The sequence below is a fragment of the Giraffa tippelskirchi genome, chromosome 13 (assembly GCF_054371585.1).
Source record: "Giraffa tippelskirchi isolate mGirTip1 chromosome 13, T2T-mGirTip1v1.2.pri, whole genome shotgun sequence".
In the NCBI taxonomy this organism is placed as follows: Eukaryota; Metazoa; Chordata; class Mammalia; order Artiodactyla; family Giraffidae; genus Giraffa; species Giraffa tippelskirchi.
Window position 1 is genome coordinate 93,847,335 of NC_137287.1, and position 16,168 is coordinate 93,863,502.

General features: G+C 53.4%; 1 protein-coding gene across 1 annotated transcript in view; it reads left to right on the forward strand.

The window, feature by feature from the left end:
- Positions 1 to 12,525, forward strand: part of SIGLEC1 (sialic acid binding Ig like lectin 1) — a 37,673-nt gene extending 25,148 nt beyond the window's left edge. The window contains exons 9-24 of the mRNA XM_081558872.1: positions 573 to 872; positions 1,520 to 1,777; positions 2,801 to 3,130; positions 3,405 to 3,659; positions 3,870 to 4,172; positions 5,717 to 5,977; positions 6,138 to 6,449; positions 6,945 to 7,199; positions 7,496 to 7,765; positions 7,844 to 8,095; positions 8,417 to 8,722; positions 9,358 to 9,618; positions 10,358 to 10,660; positions 10,919 to 11,021; positions 11,380 to 11,452; positions 12,104 to 12,525. Of these exons, the coding sequence (XP_081414998.1) occupies positions 573 to 872; positions 1,520 to 1,777; positions 2,801 to 3,130; positions 3,405 to 3,659; positions 3,870 to 4,172; positions 5,717 to 5,977; positions 6,138 to 6,449; positions 6,945 to 7,199; positions 7,496 to 7,765; positions 7,844 to 8,095; positions 8,417 to 8,722; positions 9,358 to 9,618; positions 10,358 to 10,660; positions 10,919 to 11,021; positions 11,380 to 11,452; positions 12,104 to 12,178 (3,917 nt within the window). The 3' untranslated portion in view covers positions 12,179 to 12,525. The remainder of the gene's footprint in view (positions 1 to 572; positions 873 to 1,519; positions 1,778 to 2,800; positions 3,131 to 3,404; positions 3,660 to 3,869; positions 4,173 to 5,716; positions 5,978 to 6,137; positions 6,450 to 6,944; positions 7,200 to 7,495; positions 7,766 to 7,843; positions 8,096 to 8,416; positions 8,723 to 9,357; positions 9,619 to 10,357; positions 10,661 to 10,918; positions 11,022 to 11,379; positions 11,453 to 12,103) is intronic.
- Positions 12,526 to 16,168: the final 3,643 nt, after the last annotated feature.

Consider the following 16,168-nt stretch of genomic DNA (forward strand, 5'->3'; position numbering starts at 1 on the left):
TGGTAATATTTTTTTCTGGTTTAGGATTCAATTCAGGATCTTCTTGCATTGCATTAAGTTGTCAAGTCTCTTTATTCTCCTTTCTTCAATCTTTCCTTGTCTTCCTTGACATTAAACCCTGACGAGCACAGGTCAGTTGTTTTGTGATATTCTCACTTTGCATTGGTCTGAATGAAGCAGGCCAAGCCCGTGCACCTGGGCAGAGACACCAAGGATATGATTCTGTGTCTGTCTCCCTGTGTCACCTAAAGAGGCACATAGGGTCAGTTTGTCCCATTGCTGGGAGTGTGTACTTTGATCATTTGGTGCAGTGCTGTCCTCTGCCAGGTGTCTTTACCAGTTTTCCCACCATTAAAGTGGAGTCTCTGGATCCCCACTCTCAGGGTGACTGCAGGGATTGACTAGAATGACAGAGTGATTTGCCTAGTCTGTGGACAAATAGGAGCTGCTGGGGTCACTAACTTTTCCCAGGGCATCATGGGACAAAGTAGGTGCAGGGGTCAGAGGCTATAAGAGGAAATCCAGGAATGCCCCTGTTGAGGGTAATAGGACTGCACCTCATTTCCATACAGACCCACCCCTCACCCCGCACCTAACTGCCTTCCTGGAGACACAGGAAGGACTGGTGGGCATTCTCCAGTGCTCTGTGATCAGCGAGCCCCTGGCTACTCTGGTGTTGTCACATGAGGGCCTCATCCTCGCCTCGACTTCCGGAGAGGGTGACCAGAGCCCACGCTTCAGTGTCTACTCTGCCCCAAACTTCCTGCGCCTGGAGATTCGAGACCTGGGGCCAACTGACAGTGGGGAGTACACGTGCTCAGCCACCAGTTCCCTTGGGAATTCATCCTCCACCCTGGACTTCCATGCCAATGGTAAGATGGTCCCTCTGGGGCTGGTAGAAGGAGCCTGAGGAGGAGGCCTGCTCTGACCTCTTCCCCCTGAGAACCAAGAGGGCTCAACTGAGGGCCTGACCCAGCTGGCTAGAAAAAAAAAATCACATCAAAGATCTGAGCTATACAGTCATCCCAGTCTCAGAGTTTCCTACAAGTCAAAGCAAAACGAGAAATATGGCACATTGAGTTATTCCTTTTGTATCCCTTCTGACTCTGAACTTACAGGGTTTTTCAATGCACATTCATTTGTTTTTTATTTATTGAACATTTGGGGCAGACTCCATGGTAGGAGTCAGATGCAGAACCCAAATAGAGAGGCTGAGTCTTGGTGCACATGTTGCCCTTCCCTCCTTCTGAGGCAGACATAGCTAATCGATCAAGCCAGGTTTTTGACATAAGCCTAGGATCTGGCCCAGAATCCTGCTGCAGCCAGCTACCAACAGATCTGAATTGGCATTCAAGGTCAAATCCTTCTGATCATCAAGAGATTCACAGAGCTGATGCCATGATGCTCAGACCTCCTGATAATTGAGTGGGGAGAAGCCCAGGAGGGCTTCCTGCAGTGGGTGGCATGGAGCCGCAGACATGCAGGGGAGCTGAGCTTTCTTCTCTCCTTCTCCTGCTAGTGGCCCGCCTCCTCATCAGCCCCGCAGCAGAAGTGGCAGAAGGGCAGGCGGTAACACTTAGCTGTAGGAGCAGCCTGAGCCCAATGCCTGACACCCACTTCTCCTGGTACCGGAATGGAGCCCTGCTTCTCGAGGGGCCCAGCAGCAGCCTCCTGCTCCCTGTGGTCTCCAGCACTGACGCCGGCTCATACCACTGTCGGGCCCAGGATGGCCATGGCACCAACAGGCTCTCCTCACCTGCTGTCCTCACCGTCCTCTGTGAGTAGCCTTCCCGCCGGCCCCTGCCTGCTGTGGGAGGATCAGCCACCAGAGCCCATCAGCCCCCTCCTCCAGGCCCTCCTGACTCTGTCCTGCCCAGGTCCAGAAGGAAGGCAGCCATGAACCTGGGCACCATGGACCTGACCGCCCTAGCTGAAATATGGAGACCGAGTCTAGGGCATCCCATTTCCCCATCCCAGTCCCATTAGAGCTCTGCCTCTAGCCTCAGACTCATCATGGACACCATGTCCAAGCTTATCTTCTGGAGCTGGGCCCTGGGACACCCTACTCCTATATATGTAGACACGCCCCATAGGCTGCACCCTCACAGATGCAGACACAAAGGCAGAGCCTCCCCACACAGGGCCTGCGTCGTGTCAAGGGTGGATGCTTCTGAGGGGCTGACCAACATTCAGGACACACTCAGCTTCCAGCACACCTTCCCTAACACGTGCAGGACACATGTCCAGGGACTGTCAGGAAGAGCGGTCACCTCTTGGGGATTTTCTATCTAGTGTTCAGTGTGAGATCACCTGGGGGTCTTGGTCCCACTCTTCAGAAACTTCTAGGAGGAGGGCAATTTAGGCATTATCTGTTCTCAGGGGAGCTGGCTTGGAGATCAGAGATAAAAGACAGGCAGGGTCTTAGGGGGTGTGAAGAGAGGAAGCAGACAGTAAGACACCCAGGGGTTGCTCTGTAGGTACCCTGCTCAGGAGCACATGGTGGTTATGCAAGGTGGCTGCTAGCCCATACAGTTCTAGCTCTGTCTAAGTTAGAAAAAGCCCTCCTTCCTCTGGAAGACTCAGTCCAGTGCTAAGGCATAGTTCAGCACACGAGCATGGGCTGAGGTCCTGCCACCCCGGTCCAGCGATCCTTGTATAATGCACAGTCTGCACAGCTGTTTGCAGCAGCTCTGGGTTCATGCCTTTGCTCAGCGTGTTCTGGGAGCCTAGCTAGCTTTGACTGCACCCGTGGGAGCCTGGCAGAGGCTGTGGGATAGTGCCCATACTCTTCTCTTTCCAGATGCCCCACGCCGGCCCACGTTCACTGCCCAGCTGGACCCTGACACTGCCGGAGCCGGTCAGCGAGGCCTCCTCTTGTGCCGTGTGGACAGCGACCCCCCGGCCCAGCTGCGGCTGCTCCACAGGGGTCGCGTAGTGGCCTCTGCCCTGCCCTCAGGGGGCAGCTGTAGCGCCTGTGGGAGCTGCTCCCCACGCACAAAGGTTACCAGAGCCCCCAACCTGCTGCAGGTAGAGATCCAAGATCCAGTGCTGGAGGATGAAGGCGTGTACCTCTGCGAGGCCAGCAATGTCCTGGGCAATGCCTCTGCCTCAGTGAACTTCAATGCCCAGGGTGAGGCAGGGCAGGGAGCAGGTCGCTTGGGGTCAGGGGCTGGCACTCAGGACCCTATTCATTTGCAACCCCCAGCTCTGAGGAGGGTCAATTGGGCGAAACCACCTCCTGTCAGCAGAGGGAGTTTGGTTTCCTCCCCTTGCTCCATGGGCACCCAGAGGGGCTCCTTCCCACCTGCTCCAGACAGGGAGGCAGGACCACTTACCCCGGGGGCTGGGGGGAAGCCGTCAGGGTTGAGGCCTGTCTCAGTAAGCCTGTGCTGCCTGCTCTCCAGCCACCATCCTGGTTATCACACCGTCGCACACGCTGCAGGAGGGCACCGGAGCCAACCTGACTTGCAGGGTGAGCCGGGAAGCTGGCGGCCCTGCCAACTTCACCTGGTTCCGGGATGGGGCCCTGTGGGCCCAGGGCCCCCTAGAGACCCTGATGCTGCTGCCTGTGGCCAGAACAGATGCCGCCCTGTATGCCTGCCGCATCCTCACTGAGGCCGATGCCCAGCTCTCCAGCCCTGTGGTCTTGCGAGTGCTCTGTGGGTGATGGGCAAGGGGATTTGGGCCCTTGGAGGGTGGAGGGGGTGGTCTAGGGGAAACAAGGCTGAGGTTGGGTTTGAGGAGGCAAGAACACGGCTTGGGTGTGGGCACGTGCGGGCCTGGACTGCATGTCTGGAGGAGGACAGCCTGGCAGCTGAAAGGTGGTGAGCTGGGCAGGGGCTGGCCTGAGCTCCCCACTGTCTCTACAGACCCCCCAGACCCTCCAAAGCTGTCTGCTCTCCTGGATGTGGACCAGGGCCACACGGCTGTGTTTGTTTGCACTGTGGACAGTCGCCCTCCCGCCCAGCTGGCTCTGTTCCACGGCGAGCATCTCTTGGCCACCAGCCCAGGGCCCCAGCTTCCATCCCGTGGCCGCCTCCAGGCCAAAACCACAGCCAACTTCCTGCAGCTAGAGGTCCAAGACTTGAGTCTTAAGGACTCTGGCAGCTACCGCTGTGAGGCCAACAATGCCTTGGGATCAGCTAACACTTCCGTTTTCTTCCAGGTCCGAGGTGAGTGTCCTCTGTAGCTGTGGTGCATCCAAGTGTCCTGGGGGCCACTCTGCATATTTATGTAGAGATGTGTAATATATGGGCTTCCCAGGTGGTGCTAGTGGTGAAGAACCCGGGTACCAAGGCAAGAGATGCAAGAGATACAGGTTTGATCCCTGGGCCGGGAAGATCTTCTGGAGGAGGAAATGGCAACCCACTCCAGTATTCTTGCCTGGAGAATCCCATGGACAGAGGAGCCTGGCAGGCTACAGACCATGGGGTCGCATAGTTGGACACAACTGAAGTGACTTAGCATGCACGTGGAATATGTAATGTATGTGTTAAGTCACTCAGTTATGTCGGACTCTTTGTTACCCCAAGGAATGTAGCCCACAAGGCTCCTCAGTCCATGAGGTTCTCCAGGCAAGTATACTGGAGTGGGTTGCCATTTCCTCTTCCAGAGGATCTTCCCGACATAGGGATTGAACCCACATCTTTTATGTCTCCTGCATTGGCAGGAGGGTTCTTTACCTCTAGTGCCACTTGGGAAGCCCGATATAACGTACAAATGCTCACATCTGTATATACATTGTTGGTTGCTGTTTAGTGGCTAAGTTGTGTCTGACTATACATATATACATATATGAATATATCCATATTCTTCATTTATCTATCTGTATATATTCTTCTGTAACAATCCTGCCAAAGTGAATACGCCAGAAAAAAACAAAGTTAATGCCACTAATGCTGAAAAAAACACTTTTTTTTTCCTCCCACAGTGACAAACATCAATTTTTGAACATTTTCCCTGGGACTTGATTCTGTATATCCTATTTATCATACCCTTTTCACAGGCAGAGAAATTGAGAAATTTAGGGGCTTGCTCATGGTCACATGACCAGGAGGGGGCCCTGCTAGCTCTGGATGAATTCAATGCTGGTCTCTAGCACAGTCTGGGCTCTCAATCACCACTCTAGCTATCCCTCCTTCTTACTCCCCCACCCTGCTCTCTTCCTGCCTCAAACCTGGGGGGATCCAGGGACAGCCCTTTGCCTGGTCTTCCATTCCTGGGCTCTCATGACTTGGAAGTTGGGTGTGGAGATGGGCTAGAGAGAGCTGCTAATTTCCCCTTCTAAGCTGTTGGTCACCATGCTGAGGTCAGCTCATGATCAGGACCGTGGTCCTTGGTTGGACCTAAATCCCTACCATTTCTTTGCTTTATGGGGTCAAAACAACATCTGTCAAGAGCTAACACGTGCAGGTGCTGTGCACAGCACTAGGGTTGGACCCAGGTGAGGCTCGCCCTGTGGTAGGTGAGATATGATTGACAAAGCAAAACCGTAACTCAAGGTGATGGGCAGTGAATGCCCAGGGCAAGGGAGTCAGGCGCAGGAGAGGAAGAGGCATGAAGCTGCAGCGGGGCCCTCAGCAGTGGTCTGGTGGGTGAGCGGTGGCTCTGGCACATGGGGCTGGGGTCTTGCTGTCCTCTTGTGTACACACACATAGTCCCAGATGTGGAAGGGTGTGGTGAGGGGCCCTCATCTGCTCTCGGTTTCTCCCTGCAGGAGCCTGGGTCCGGGTGTCACCATCGCCTGAGCTCCGGGAGGGCCAGGCTGTGGTCCTGAGCTGCCAAGTACCCACAGGGGTCCTGGAGGGGGCCTCATATCGTTGGTATAGGGATGGCCAGCCCCTCCAGGAGTCCACCTCGGCCACAATCCATTTTGCAGCCATAACTTTGAGCCAAGCTGGGGCCTACCATTGCCAAGCCCAGGCTCCTGGCTCAGCCACCACGAACCTGGCAGCCCCGGTCAGCCTCCACGTGTCTTGTAAGCACTTTGATCCCGTTCATGTTTCTTGGGGAAGGAGGGAGCCAAGGGCATGACTGGGGAAGGGGATATTGAGCCCCTGGTCCTGGACTCTACTTCTGAGAGAGTCCTAGATCAGGGACCACCTGGTCGGGCCCTGACCATTGTCTGCCTTGTGTAGATGCCCCTCGCCAGGCCACACTCACTACCCTCATGGACACAGGCCCTGGGCGACTGGGCCTCCTCCTGTGCCGTGTGAACAGTGACCCTCCAGCCCAGCTACGACTGCTTCACGGGGACCGCCTCGTGACCTCTACCCTGCAAGGAGTGGGGGAGCTTGCAGGCAGCTCTCCCCGGCTACAGGTGGCTGTGGCCCCCAACACGCTGCGCCTGGAGATTCACAATGCAGTGCTAGAAGATGAAGGTGTCTATACCTGCGAGGCCACCAATGCCCTGGGCCAGGCCTCAGCCTCAGCCACCTTTGACGCCCAAGGTCAGAATGGGGGTGTGAGTGGGTGGCTCTTTTAAGAGAAGAGGAGGTTGAAGAGGGTTCTGGAAGCCTGAGACACAGGCAGGAGGGCTGAACATAGGACAGTCTGCATTCCCACTCTTCTTAAGGGCAGCAGTCTCCAAACTTGGTTTTCACTGAAGAACCTTTTTTAAAAACAGAATTTTACATGGATGCCCAGGGGATAAAACTAATCAGATGGGGGTCACTCAAGGAGAAACCACAGCAGGGCTTTTGAGGCCTGTGTTCCCCCAGGTGCCCTCCAACAGGGTCAGGGAGGGCTCAGGGCACTCCAGGGAGAGCTCTGCTGGGGACCACCTGATAGACGATGAGCTGTTTCCCAAGCTCCAAGTCTGAGCCCCACTTACAGGTGGGTCACCTGTGCCTCCCAGAGGCTGAGAGGTGTCCGGCCCTACAGGAGGCTTGCTTTACACAGCCTTGGGCATTCCCTGGCATCTCTGTGCCCTCTTCTTTCTCCAGCTGTGAGGGTGCAGGTGTGGCCCAAAGCCACCGTGCAGGAGGGGCAGCTGGTGAACCTGACCTGCCTTGTATGGACCATTCACGTGACCCAGCTCGCCTACACATGGTACCAAGACGGGCAGCAGCGCCCAGATGCTGCCCACTCCATCGCCCTCCCCAATGTCACGGTGGTGGACGCCGCCTCTTACAGCTGTGGCGTGTTGATCCCTGGCCAGACACTCCATCTCTCCAGGCCTGTCACCCTGGATGTCCTCTGTGAGTCTGGTTGGATGCAGGGTGGAGCTGGGAGGAGTGACAACAGCTTGCGGGGATCAGGGCATGGCCGAGTCCCGCAGTCATCTCCCCCAGGAACTCAGTACCCAGCTGGCTAGTACTGGGCAAGGAGCATTAGAGTTGGGGGGCATCGGGGCAGAGGAGCAGTGCCCCAGCTTGGGCAAGTAGAGGCCGTTGGAGACAGGGAGCCAAAGCCTTCCTGTTTTGAATGCCACCTGCAAACTGGCCTCCTTACCGCTGTGGGCGCTGAACTCCTTCTCTGCTTTTCTGCATCACAGATGCACCCCGCAGCCTGCACCTGACCTATCTCCTGGAGAGCCGTGGCGGACAGCTTGCCCTGGTGCTGTGCACTGTGGACAGCCGCCCACCTGCCCAGCTGGTCCTCAGTCATGCTGGCCGCCTCCTGGCCTCCTCGACCACAGCCTCTGTCCCCAACACCCTGCAGCTGGAGCTGTGGGAGCCCAGGCCCAGCGATGAGGGTCTCTACAGCTGCTTGGCCCGCAGTCCTCTGGGTCAGGTCAACACATCCTTAGAGCTGCGGCTGGAGGGTGAGGCAGGGCCTAGCCAGGGGTGGGATCAGTGATGGTGTCTTGCTGGATCCAGCTGCCCCTTTCTTCTCAGTGCAGGTGTGCGGGTGACCCTGGCTCCGTCAGCCGCTGTGCCCGAGGGAGCCCCTGTCATGGTGAGCTGTGAAGACCCTGCTGCCCGCCCACCCACCCTCTATGCCTGGTACCACAACAGCCGTTGGCTGCAGGAGGGGCCGGCAGCCTCTCTCTCCTTCCCAATGGTTACACGGGCTCACGCAGGAGCCTATACCTGTCAGGTCCAGGATGCCCAGGGTACACGCAGCTCCCGGCCCACAGCACTGCATGTCCTCTGTAAGCAAGGGTCCTTGCCTGGGGGTGCCCAAGGTGGGTGGAGGGTGCTTCCGGGCCCTAGTCTGGGTGGGCACAAGACTGCACAGGACTGAACCTGGGAATGGACACTTGGGGAAAGACATAGGGGATGAGGGAAGATTCCTTAGGGTCCTCTGAACTCTGCCTGCAGGAATCTGCCCACAGGATTCCTGAGAAGCTGTCACTCCCCAGAAGTGACCATTTTCCCAGAGGCTTCAGCCTCACCAATGCCAGGCAGGTGGGCAATGGCTAGCACAGGGTTTCCAAGCAAGACCCTCAACTCTGCCCTGCTCCACAACCCAGATGCCCCCCGGGACGCCACTGTGTCTTCCTTCTGGGACTTGAGGACCAGCCCCATGGCTGTGGTACAGTGCACCGTGGACAGTGAGCCACCTGCCGAGCTGGCCCTGGCCCGCAATGGCAACATTCTGGCCACCAGCAATGGCACCCATGGCTTAGGAGTGGAGACGGGCCATGTCCAGGTGGCCCGCAATGCCCTGCGGCTGCGAGTGCAAGCTGTGCCCTCAGGGGACGAGGACACCTACGTCTGCACAGCTCGCAACTTGCTGGGCTCAGTCAGCACCACCATGGGGCAGCTGCAGGCAGAAGGTGAGCCGGCCAGGAGGCAGGAGCGGGGCCATTGCTGTGGGGTCTGAGTCTGTGTGAGGGGTGGGGCTCCCACAAGAAGAAGCTGGCTGGCCTGACTTGATGGGGAGGAACAGTGCCCACTAGAGGGGGCTTGCTCAGCCTGAGGGGGGGAAACGGCTTGGCTTTTGGAGAGCTCCCTACAAGAGAGGTGGGTGGAGGTATGGCAACAACTCAAGGGGAGCATGGGTGGAGGGGAGACCTAACCTTGCCCTCAGAGAGCCCAGACTGTGGGTGGGAGCACAGACCTGCCCTGGGGAAACTGGGAATGGGAGGACAGATCCAATCTTAGCTTCAGGGAGTTCAGTTTGAGGGGCAAGGTGCAGCCCCATCCTTGGGGAGTTCAGTCTGAGGGCAAGACACAGCCTCATCCATCAAAAAGCCTGAATTGATGAGAGAGGGAGGCACTGCTTTGCCCCAGAAGTCCCCAGGGCAAGGAGGAGAGGTAGCCCTGATTGCAGTCTGATGGGGGAGACACAGTCCCACCTTTGGGGATCCAGATCCCAAGTCAGGTCAGGCTTTCCTATTATGCACAGAGGACAAGCCAGAGGCTGCAGCTCCCACAGGCCTACAGACCCCAACCACCTCTGGTCCTGCAGGTGTGCATGTGGTGGCCGAGCCAGGGCTACATGTGCCTGAGGGCACAGCACTGAACTTGAGTTGTCACCTCCCTGGTGGCCGTGGGCTCATGGGCAACTCCACCTTCACTTGGTTCTGGAATGGCCGGCAACTACACACAGAGCCTGTACCCACCCTCGTCTTCACCCACGTGGCCCGCAACCAAGCTGGAATGTACCACTGCCAGGCTGAGCTCCCCGCTGGGGCCACCGCCTCTGCTCCAGTCACCCTCCGGGTGCTCTGTGAGTGTCACATCCTTGACATCCTCCCCCTGCCTCAGTCTCCTCACATCTTACATGCCCACTTCAGGTCTTCCTCCTCTTCTGTCTGCAAAAACCAAGGACTTCACAGCAATGGGGTGCTAGGTCAGAGGATTCCCACTGACTAGTGTGTGATCTTGTGCCTCCCTGCCTTGGTTTCCTTATCTGTAAAATGTCAGTCCCCTCTCCTTGTGAAGAGTACAGGAGGTAGAGCATGCAGAATGCCTTGCACACAGTAAGCCGTCATCAACCTTAGCCCCCTATTTTACTCTTCACAAGGGCCCCACAGTCAGCTATTGCTGTGTAACAAGCCACCCCAAAACCTAGTGCTTAAAACGACAGCCACTTTTTATTTGCTCACAAGTCTACGGGTCAGAAATTTGGGCTGGGCTAGCAGTTCTGCTGGTCTTACATCATGTAGCTGCAGTTATTTCACCTTCTTGGCTGGCAAATGGAGTGGGCTGTCATGTGTCCAGCAGGTTGGCCTGGGCTTCCCCTTGGTTGTTTTCCAAGGAGAGCAGAAGCTGCAAGGCCCATTGAGGTCTAGCCCTGAAGTCACACAAAGTCACTTCTGCCTTCAAAGGCAATCACAGATTTAAAGAGTGAGGAAACAATCTCTACCTCTTAATGGAAGGAGCAGCAGTCGCCTTGCATGGGATACAAGGAGGGGAGGAATTGTGTAGTTGTTTCTGCAGTCACCACACTCCCTGTCTTCCTACAGATCCCCCCAAGACACCCACGATGACGGTTTTTGTGGAGCCTGAGGGTGGCATCCAAGGCATTCTGGACTGCCGAGTAGACAGCGAGCCCCTGGCCAGCCTGACCCTCCACCTTGGCAGTCGGCTGGTGGCCTCTAGCCAGTCCAAGGTTGCTCCTGCCAAGCCACACATCCATGTCTCAGTCACCCCCAATGCCTTGAGGGTGGTTATAGAGGAGCTGAGGCCCAGTGACCAGGGGGAATATGTGTGCTCCGCCTCTAATTCCCTGGGCTCTGCCTCTGCTGCCACCTACTTTGGAACCAGAGGTGAGAGTTCCCGCCCTATCTCCTAGGCTGCGCTGCACAAAGGCCCAGCTCTCAGGTCCAGAGGCTTCCTTCTGAGGTCTTCCCTGAATCCCTTCTACTTGTCTAGTCTAGACTGATTGCTTGAAACTCCTTTGCATGGGGAAATTTCCAAGAGAAAGTAGAACTTAAAATAGGTTTTATCTTGGGGGAGTCAGCTTGGGAGGGAGGATCAGAGGCCTGGAGCCACAGCCATCCCCTAAGCCTCACCTCGTGTTACAGCCCTGCACCGCCTGCAGCTGTTCCAGCAGCTCCTCTGGGTCCTGGGACTGCTGGCTGGCCTTCTCTTCCTACTGCTGGGCCTGGGGGCCTACTACACCTGGAGGTGGGTCTGGAGCTAGAAGGTGAACAGACTAACCTCATCCTTCCCCCATGTCCCTCCCACTGAATTCACAAGCTCCATACTTCCTAGCCTGTCCCTCTCCTTCCCCCTGCTCCAAATTTGGGAAGCCTGTCTAAAATTGTCTCTAAATCTATCTTTCTATAGTTTTCTTCTTTCCTTGTCTCTGCTCTCTCACTGCTGAAAAAAGGACGGGAGGAAGAAAGATCAAGTAGCCTACTCTCCACAAATCTCCCCCACTGCTCTGTGTAGTGAGCAGGGTGTAAGCTTACGGGGTGGGAGGACGGAATGGGGGCAGGTGGGGGAGGAGAGAGGCTCTCTGAGTCCACTCTTGTCCTTGCAGAAGGAGGCATTTTCATAAGCTGAGAGAGGGTGAAAATTCAGTGGAGATGGCTTCTCGGAAGGAAATCATGCAGGTATCCATTCACCATGTGGGCACATGCAGACACAGTACTTGGCTAACCTGCACTGTGGGACTGGCCCCAAGAGATTACTCTCATTTATAGGACAGTGCTTGGGGCTAGGGGAAGATTGGGGAGAGAGCACAGAGACCAAGCACCCCCTAAGAAGACAGTGGGAGCCATATTCTGAGTAGGGCAGAGCAGTCACAGGCTTGCTGCATGGATGCCTGAATAACTGGAGCAGACATTCTGAACTGAGCAGCATCGCCTCTACTTCCAGGACACATCTTGCAACACAGGACCCCACCTGGGTTTTAGGGTCTCTCTTCCTCACTCCTGATTCTGCCCATCACCTGAGCAGAGATGAAAGTCTGTTTCCCCTCCCCCATGGTGTGTCCCTTTCTGTAGATAATCCATTTGGTGGGTCAGGGTTCCCAGCCACATTTTCAGCCATGCACACTCTCTCCAATCCCCTGGGGACTCATACCCAGGGCTGGGGACTTGGGGGACTGCCCTCCACAGCTAGAGGTCAGGTGATGACTGCTCCCAGAGTCCTCCAGTGACCAGTTTTCTCGGTACGAAGCTCACTGATCCTGATGCAGCCACATCTTGGACCTCACATTGGGCTCTGCCCCTGAGCTGATCTGTGGCGTTTCCTGCCTTTAGGAGGAGGAAGTCACCAGAATCAGTGATGGTTCGGACCCTGTGAACAATGCAGCGTTGGGTCCTGACTCCCTCTGAAAACAGCTCTGTGGCATCTGACTTTCTATGACCTGGCTCCAACCCCGAGAGGTGGTGGTGAACCTCAATCTACCCATAGGGGTGTTGACTCTGGGCAACTCTGAAGAGAAGTGAATTGATCACGTTGTCTATTTCTCTCTCTTCTCTGGATCTCATCTCTCTATTTATCTTCCAATGCACTACCTCTTCACATCTTCTTCCTCCAAGCTCACCATGGACTTTTGGGATGGATTAGAATAGAAGAAGAGCTTTCTATATCATTACAAGCCGGTCAAGGCACCCTATAGTGACTAGAATGTAAGCTAGGCTGCTCTAAAAAGACCAAATACAGTAACTTCAACATGAAAGAATTTGATTTTTCTTTCTCATACTAGTCTGGGTATGTTATGGTGGTTTAAGATGTTGGAGCTCTGGATCCTTCTCTTTTGTTTCTCTCCATCCTTAAAATGTTGCTTTTGATTGTGATATTCACAATGATCCCATTGTGCTCATACTCCTTCCAGCAAGAAGAGGGAAGAGTGGAAGTGAAATGAAAGGCACACTCATTCCCATTATGGATATAACCCAGAAGTTCTGGCTAGAATTTGGTCATATAGCTACTCCAAGTTGCAAGGGATTTGAGGAAATGTAGTTTTTATTATATTTCAAAAGGACTCCCAACTATGGACTCATCCCTGAGACTTTGAGAACATTGATGAGAATGCTGCCAGCAGGCCATATTCTATCTCAGTGCCCATCTACTGAAGTCCAGGGTATGAACCTGTCCTTTTTGTTCATCAGTCCTAGAGGAGGTAGTGCCTCTCACACATTAAGACTGAGAAAGTCAAGAAGGATTCGTGGTCCCTAGGGAGACGAAGTGCCAGGCAGTCAAGTTGCCTGAACAGGCATCTTATGCCAGATCTAGCCCTTGAAAGAAGAGGTGTCCCCATTTATACTCCCTACTCCCAGAGAGTGTGGGGAGCAGACATGGTATCAGCATCCTTGTTTCCGCTCCAAGTGCATTCCTGTCCACGATCTCACGTCCTCTTCCTGGAAGTGTGTGCACCAGGGGCTACAAAGACAAACAAAAATAATGTGCCCCTAGGGAAGTCAGTGCCTGAGGGGAACCAGTTCTCAGGTGGGCTAGTGACTCCCTTGGTATCCTGGTGGCAGATGGTGGGAGGAGCACAGAGCTCACCGCTCTGGGATTTGAGTTGAGAAATGTGGAGAGAAGTGGGAAGTTGGCATAGGAGCTAACAGATTGGGAAGAGATTGGAGGGCAGGTGAGCTTCATGCAGCCGTAGATGGACCCTTCTGGTTCCAGGTCCCATTCTTATTAGTGCCTGATTGCCAGGTTCTTCCTGGAGCCTATCAAGGATGTCCTCCAAATAAATATCCCTCCTGTGACATAACTGGAATGAATCTTTTTCTTGAAAGCCAACTGCTGGACTGGAACACAGAGGATTAGAATGTGAGTGGTGTTTATTCTGGAAGACTGTCTGCTGAAGGCAGCAGTGGGTGCAAAGTACATAACATTTACCACAAACTACCTTACACTCAAGCAGTTCATGCCCCTTCCTGCTCCTTGAAGCTCTGGGCACTGCTCACCTCTGTTCCCACGACCAGCACTGTGCTTGGCATGCTGTGGGCAAGCACTTGGTAAGGGCTGTTTTTTCTACATTGCTATTAAGTGGAAACTGTGGGTTAAAATCAGATGGGACAGGGAGAGAGCAAACCAAATGCAGCTGAATATTCCCTGGTGGCTCAGGTAAAGAATCTGCGTGCAATGCAGAAGACTCGGGTTCGATCCCTGGGTTGGGAAGATCCCCTGGAGAAGGGGATGACAACCCACTTCTGGCCTGGAGAATTCCACAGACAGAGGAGCCTGGTGGGCTACAGTCCATGGGGTCGCACAGAGTGTGACACAACTGAGCATGCACGCACCTAGCAAGGAAGAGACGGTGAGGGGAGGACCACGAGTAGCCACAGAAAGGATGGCTGCTGGGGGATTTGGGAACATTTGACCTGGAGTCTTCATCTGCTTCTGTGCACCTCCAAGTGGGTGTAGGTCCCCCAGGGATTGGAAGGTTCTCAGAGAGGTTAGTTGTATCCACCCCCAGAGGTCTGAGCCTCCTCAAGACTTTTGAAATAATGTTTAATTCAAGCGTAGCACACATAGAAAAGTGCACACATTTTAAGTGTACAGCTCAATGACTTTTCACAAAGTGAATATACCCATGCAACCAGCCCCCAGAGTCTCCTTTGTGTCCCTCCCCCAGTCGCAAGCCCCCAAAGCTAACTAGAAAAAGACACCTCTCTTTTCTCCCGTTCAGGGAGGATTAGGGGAAGAGGTTTCACAAGAGAATGTGGATCCTGAGAGAGGGCAAATCAGGAATTTACAAGTCCTTATCCACAGGGGGAGGGGTTGATGCCTCTCTAGCCTGTCTACACCAGAGCACCCAGCATAACCAAAGCAATCTGTGTCTGCACTAGGTCTGGTTCCCCAAGACAAGGTTTCATGTGCCAGTGACCTACTAAGGATATGTGCCCAGGGGAGACCAGGAAAGGGGTGGAGGAAGCAGGACAGGCAAAGGGAGGAAGTGAAGGACACACACAGCATTTTTTTATAACATCTCAAAACTAAGAACCACCCAAAGGTCCAGCAACAGTAGTGTCAATGAAGAAAACATGTGGTTATAGTTCACAACTGAATGCTACTCAGCAGTGAGTATAATTGAGCTGAAGTCATACACCCCAGGCTGGATACATCTCACAAACTGGGGAAAATGTTTTCAACTCATACTCCAGACAAAGGGTTCATATCCCTTATATAGAGAGTTCCTTCAAGTTGTTAAGAGAATGACCTCAGTAGAAAAATGAGCTGGAGATATGAATAGGCAATTCAGGGAAAAAAGACATACAAACTGTTCTTAAATGTGTGAATAAATATTCAACCTGACTCATAAGACAAAATGGAAATGAAGACTCCATTTTCACTTGCAGACTAGCAAATATCATATCAATAAAGTCTTGATAGCTGTGTTGGGAAGGCTATAGGAAAATGAGCACCCCAGATGCAATCGTAAACTGGTACAAATCGGAGGGCAGCTTAACTCTATCTGCCCAAATCACAAGAGCACATGTCTTTTGACCCAGAAATCCTGCTTGTAGGAAATCATCTCACAAATGAATTTGTGTATGAAACTATCCATTACAGCATTGTTTGTAAGAGCAAAGGGATTGGAAACCATTTATATGCCCAAGAGGAGACTATGAATAAATGGCATCGTTTAACTATTAAAACTGATGAAGATTTTAGCCATTAGAATGGCTAAAATTTTAAAGGATGACCAACATTAAAATGTTGGTGAGGATATAAAAAACTCTGACACATTGCTGGTGGGACTGTATAATGGTACAGGTACTTTGGAAAATAGCTTCTTTAAAAAATTAAACATGCCTTTTACTGTATGACCTTGCAATTGTACTTCTAGGTATTTACAGATGAGAAATGAAAACATGTTCATATAAAGACTTACACAGTAATTTGTGGCAGCTGTATTTAGAAGAATCCAAACTGGAAAAGAACCCCTAAATGTCTAGCAGGAGAATAGAGAAATCACGCTTCCCTCATACCACTGAACATGCTCAGTACTACAAAAGAACAAATTACTGCTACATGAAACAATGTAAATGAATCTCAAATACAGAGATGGGAGGAAACCAGACACAAAAGAGTACATGCTTTGTGATTCTACTTGTATGAGGTTCTAGAATAAGCAAATCTTATCTATAGATAGAAATTTTATCAATGGTTGCCTGGGGTTAGGAGTTGAGGAGAGACTGACTGGGAAGTCAGTCAGTCAGTTCAGTCACTCAGTCGTGACTCTGCAACCCCATAGACTGCAGCACGCCAGGCCTCCCTGTCCATCACCAACTCCCAGAGTTTACCCAAACTCATGTCCATCGAGTCAGTGATGCCATCCAACCATCTCATCCTCTGTTGTCCCC